General features: G+C 38.8%; 1 protein-coding gene across 2 annotated transcripts; it reads left to right on the forward strand.

Annotated features, from left to right (window-relative positions):
* The first annotated feature begins 651 nt into the window (after positions 1–651).
* On the forward strand, positions 652–5,510 carry LOC136538093 (folate transporter 1, chloroplastic-like). 2 transcript variants are annotated; one of them, XR_010779193.1, is made up of 11 exons: positions 652–955; positions 1,053–1,132; positions 1,667–1,743; positions 1,973–2,066; positions 2,413–2,506; positions 3,178–3,251; positions 3,957–4,067; positions 4,435–4,509; positions 4,609–4,651; positions 4,724–4,791; positions 5,300–5,369. XR_010779193.1 is itself a non-coding variant. In XM_066530081.1 (11 exons), the coding sequence occupies exons 1-11, from the start codon at positions 820–822 to the stop codon at positions 5,430–5,432; spliced, it is 963 nt and encodes a 320-aa protein (XP_066386178.1). In that variant the 5' UTR covers positions 652–819; the 3' UTR covers positions 5,433–5,510. The 2 variants fall into 2 exon arrangements, 1 of the variants encoding a protein (XP_066386178.1); XM_066530081.1 differs by having other exon boundaries at positions 4,609–4,629; positions 5,300–5,510.
* Positions 5,511–5,816: the final 306 nt, after the last annotated feature.

Genomic DNA, 5,816 nt, shown 5'->3' on the forward strand with positions numbered 1-5,816 from the left:
GCCACTTCCGTAAGTTTGGGCTCTAACGCCGTCAAACTGTAGGTGTGAAAAGACGAAAATGCCCTTAAGTGTAAATATGTCATTAATTTTTTTTAGCATCTTAACGACTTCAAATGAAAAAACTAAAAACTAGAAAGTTGTAGATCTCGTCGAGATCTATAATTTTCATATAAAATTATTTTTATTTAATTTCGCAAAAAAATAATATGATTTTTCTAAGATATATTAATCATATCAAATCGTTTTTTTTACGGAATTAAATAAAAATAATTTTTATATGAAAATTATAGATCTTGACGAGATCTATAACTTTCTAGTTTTGAGTTTTTTCATTTGAAGTCGTTAAGATGCTCAAAAAAATTAATGACATATTTACACTTAAGGGCATTTTTGTCTTTTCACACCTACAGTTTGACGGTGTTAGAGCCCAAACTAACGGAAGTGACATGGAGGGCACGAAAAAATTGAAGTAATGGCGCTGAAGACCTCTGAACTTTTTCAGAGGCACATAGAGTATTGCGATCTTTTTTTAATGACATACAGCGAATTGTCTTAGCTCAAAAACATCTCTTCAGCCCAGAAACAGGCCCAGTATATGCCAGTCCAGCACACTGCACATCCAGACAGCGCCAAGAGTCCGGGAAGGGAAAAGAGAGCGTGATTACCTGAAGTTGTCAAAGCACGCTTTTGCAGCTCGCCCACGCAAGCACTGGAGAGGCCGCGGCAGCATCGACTTCCTGAACAATCTGGCGGCGGCCGCGGCTTCTCCCAAGTTCACGAAGCGAGAGGGGCGAGCGAAGCGGCGACCTCTCGCCGGAGATGCCGCCGGGGACCTCTCCAGTGGCGGCGGAGGCCGAGGCATGGACGTGGGAGAACGCAGCGGCTGGAGCTGTCGCCGGGTTCGCCACGGTCGCGGCCCTCCATCCACTCGACGTCGTCCGCACCCGATTCCAAGGTAACCCTCCCCTCAGGCCATATACTCTAGGACTTCGGAGAGACTGAGACGAAGAGCGACGAACGGTAACCGTGCTCTCTCTCGTGTTGGCGTGCAGTGAGCGGCGGGAGGGGGTGGTCTGAGGTGCCGCCGTACAGGAACACCGCGCACGCTGTATACACCATCACACGATCTGAGGTATCATCTAACTCCTACCACATTTCCTTGGACCGATTAATGGATGCATGTTTTTTTTTCTTTCAGAAAGTCATCGTTAGCCTCGCAAAAAAGTTTGGGTTGTTTGGGTATGTGATGCTTCCCAAAAAGTTGGAATAGAACTTGCCTTCTATGTATAGGTGAAATTGCTTAATAGTTGATCCTTAGTTGACAAATTTACTCCAATTTGATTGAGAATGAGTTCAAAATCGTCAAACATGTGTGAACACAACTTGCGAACCATTACATTTTAGATGTGTACAAATGAAAGGGTTAAGCAGGGTTCACCGAGAAGTGTGAGCATTACATATGAACTGCAACTCACTGTACATATGAGAAATCAACTGGTTTAAGAAGTTTGGTTCTTAGAAACTCAATGCTCCAGATGTTCATTGGTTGTGTCTCTTGATGCTGTTGAAGTGTTCGTTGTAAGATAGGGTCTGCTAAGGATTAGGTTGTTCAGAGATTCTGATGTATTCAATATAAGCTCTTTCTGATTTATTCAAGTTCTTGTAGGGCCCGAGAGGACTTTATGCAGGATTTTATCCTGCAGTTCTTGGATCAACTGTTTCCTGGGGCTTATATTTCTTTTTGTAAGTTACTAGATTATTTCCTCTTCTTTGAATAATGCTGGTGTGTTCTTTTTTTGGATCTACTAAAGTAGACTCAGGTAGAATAGTTAGTTTCAGGATTTCACTTCCTATCTGAGAATTCAAGTGTCTCAGTTACCAATTTGGGCTGCTTAATTTTTAGCAATCTGAATGCTACCTATAATATATGTTTATTAGCATTTCGATTGACATGAGATGCATTTTTTAAAAGTTATAACAGGGCTAAACAAAGGTACTTACAGAGGAAGGGTGACCAGCTTCATCCAGTTCATCATCTCATCTCAGCTGCAGAAGCAGGTGCTTTGGTTCGTACAATGACTTTTATCTTTTCTAAAATGATCAATGTTATGGATTGCCTTTTGTTTCCAGTCTGTTCAACCTTAAGATTTAGGCGTGACTATTAAACCGTCAATGTGTATCAAGGCCTTTTATATTATGCATTACCTTTATGATTGTTTTGACTACTAACATATGTACTTTCGTAGCATTATTTATTCATCTATCTTGCTCTTCATCATTTAAACATGCCAATTTCTTTTTCATGAAACTGATTTTATTGTTATTAGCCTACCCCAACTTGTTTGGGACTTAAAGGCTTTGTTGTTGTTGTTGTTGTTGTTGTTGATTTTATTGTTATTATACACTATACAGGTTTCCATGTTTACAAATCCCATATGGCTGGTGAAAACAAGATTGCAACTACAAACACCTAAACACCATACTTCTCAGTATTCTGGTTTTTCTGGTAATATTTGCCTCCTTTAAATGTTGTATAATAAGAACTCATATTGTTCTGTACATGTGTTTAAGTCTAGTATAGCAATTAGCAAAACACATCATACATTGTAACTTTGTACTTTGTTTAGCATGACCTGTGCTATTCTCAGTTCTGTAGAAGTTCTAGAAGCTATGTCTATTCACATGGGTTTAGAAAAGAAAGGGCCGCTTCTAATTCTATGAATCTTTCTGAAGTTTAATTGATGAGATGTGGGGTTGAATGGAACTGTAGTGTAGGGTGTAGCAATGGGAGTCTGCTTGACAATGGTGATTTGAGTAGGGCCCCCTTATACAGAAGATTCACCTAACAATTGCGGATGTAATCAATCTAAATAATAACCTAGCTATTCCATAGATATGTACCGATAATTAATTCATATCCTAGGAAACTAACTACTTATTTAGGTAAGTGGGTATTCTTATTGGGGAAGGTTCTTTCGTCCTAATCTTGTCTTGTCCATTGCTGCTTTATCTCTAGGACTATTACTGCAAGTTAACTGCCATTGCAGTACCTGCAGACACAACATTATTGATATATCTTTCTGTGAATTATTTCTGCTCTTACTTGTTCATATTTTCTTTTGTGTATATTTGATTTTATACATCGGTAACTTTGCTTACTTGTTTGTGTAAAGCCAGATGCTTTGAGAACTATTCTAAGAGAGGAGGGATTTCTTGCACTTTATAGAGGAATTGGACCTGGGCTTTTGCTGGTATGTATATCTATTTATTATCTGCTGCTATCTGAGTTTATTCTGCATTTCTTTGTAAAACTACAACTATACTCATATAACTGCTAGTTACAGAAGTGGAGTACTATAATTCATTCTTGAGGTTTCTATTCGCTAGCATTTCTTAGCTGTATGCCCCAATGGTATGAAATTATGTTTCCAATACGTAGCACTTAATTCACTATCAACACTTGAAGTTTGAGTTTTTGCCTCTTAAGATTTGCTAAGAGACCTATCAAATTTATGGTTGTGAGATAAGATCCTCCTGTAACTCAACTTGGTGATCATTGTTTGTAATTTCACATTATAGTATCAATGGATAGTTGTGTTTTTTCCATATCACTATCCTTTTTGAACCTGACCATTTTATGGAGATCATGTTTAGTTCTGGGTATGGAAAGATTGTATAAGTTAAGGTAAATATTATGTTATTTGTTTCGTATGCCTGTTTGTCGCAAGATTTCCACAATGCAAGCTTCTTTTCCCTCTATTGCGAGTGCTGTAGTAGTTGGGTCTGGAAAGTATAATTTTGATGTACTAGACATTATGTTTAAAGTAGCTCAGTTAGTGAAGGTATGCATGTCAAAGAATGTTAGCTTTTAGAGTGCTTAGTTATTCTTCTGTTGTTTTATGTATATATGGATTGTTGATAAATCCAGTTCATGCCTCCATGTTTCTTCATGAAAGGTCACCCATGGTGCAATACAGTTCACAGCCTATGAGGAACTTCGCAAAGCTATGATATTATTCAAAAGTACACATTCAAGGACAGACAACAGAGGAGGCGAGGAGTCATTGGTATTAACTGATCAAATGTGTGTTTGGGTGTTAAATATCCAGTTTAACTTGATTCAATAAAGACGTATTTCAGTGCCCCTAAATTATTAACTATGTTGTTTTTATATTCTTTCTTTAAACTGTTGTTGATGGTACTTATATCTAGGATTTTCATGACATTCTGCATTAGACACTGTTTCTCTATATTATGCAGTTTGTGAAATTGTCAAACTTAAGAGAATTGAGCATCTAGTTATGACTTGTGAAAATAGTTCATGCAGTATCATATTGTTTGACTCCACTCATAACATATGTAGATATACATCTACTATCCTGTGGGCCTTTACTATTTGTCTGATATTCCATTCTCTTCACTCTTAATGCTTAGCTGAATTCCATCGATTTTGCGGTACTTGGGGCTGGTTCAAAAGTAGCTGCTATTCTACTTACTTATCCTTACCAGGCAATTTCTTTTGCTCCTACTTATATTCTCATAAACTCCATAAGTACATTCTACCTTCTCATTGAACATATATCAATTGAAGGTTTTTGTAATCTGCAGGTCATCCGAGCCCGCTTGCAGGTTTCAGTTTGAAAATTTTCATGTCCATACTAATTTTTATTTTAATCTCTTCCAAGTTTTGATCACTTATAACTCTTATGTGTGATTTTTCCAGCAACGGCCTGGCACTGATGGTACTCCAAAGTACTCAAATAGCTGGCATGTAGTGAAGGAAACTGCAAGGTAAGACTTTAGTGGTGCTGCTGAAATCTTCAATTATGTAATGTTCAGAATAGCATTACTATATCAGACCTTTTCTTAGTCATATGTAGGGACTTGATGCTTCTAGTACGAAGTAGATGTGATCGCTGGATTTTCCCAAGTTCACACCTACATTTTTGCTTACTGTCTACAGTCTTCCCTTCAGTAATTAGCATACTGAGAACCATGAAATATATTTATAGAAGAGTAGTTTAAGTCTAAAGTGGCCTTAAAACACTACAGGGACGAGTTTTATTGCAAATTATTTGCCCACCACATCTGCACATAATATTGGAAATTTGAAAATTGAATGTCCTTGTCTACTCAGTGCAAGTGTAACATGGCGTCACAGGGGAATTAATTATGCTTAGTATGACATTCTGAACTGGGGAGAGGGATGTTTCTTTAATTCTTCTGAATATAACCTTTGTTCTAAATTAAGGGATTGGTGTCCTGATGTGCTTTTGGATAATACATATCTCTACTGCAGGTATGAAGGCGTCCGTGGATTTTATAGGGGCATCACGTCCAATCTACTGAAAAACCTTCCAGCTGCTTCCCTCACGTTTGTGGTGTATGAAAATGTTATCAAACTATTCAAAGCAACCAAGGAGAAGACATAGTTACTCATTAAATCGAGGAGTATGTGCCTGTTCTGACCTTCCGAGTTCCAAGTGATGTCCATAATTTTCATTCATGTTAGGTTGATCTCCACCAATAGGCCTAACAGTTTATTGGGCTCTTGTCTCTGCGCCCTCTGCGCCCTGATCAGGGGCGCCCAACCCTAATATGGTTGGTGGGCCCCTGTCGCACAGCACATATAAAAGAGATGTGGGGATCACGGCTCTAACTACGAGGTTGGTCTGAGCCGCCGTGATCCACCTAACAGAAAACCTAATCCGATCTACAGTAGTGCTGCCAGCGACGGGAAAGCCACCAACCGACTCCGTCGTCGCCTCTACATCGCCACTGGTCATCGCCACCACGCTGGAACAACTGTGCCGAGC

Source organism: Miscanthus floridulus, chromosome 2, assembly GCF_019320115.1.
Source record: "Miscanthus floridulus cultivar M001 chromosome 2, ASM1932011v1, whole genome shotgun sequence".
Classification (NCBI taxonomy): domain Eukaryota; kingdom Viridiplantae; phylum Streptophyta; class Magnoliopsida; order Poales; family Poaceae; genus Miscanthus; species Miscanthus floridulus.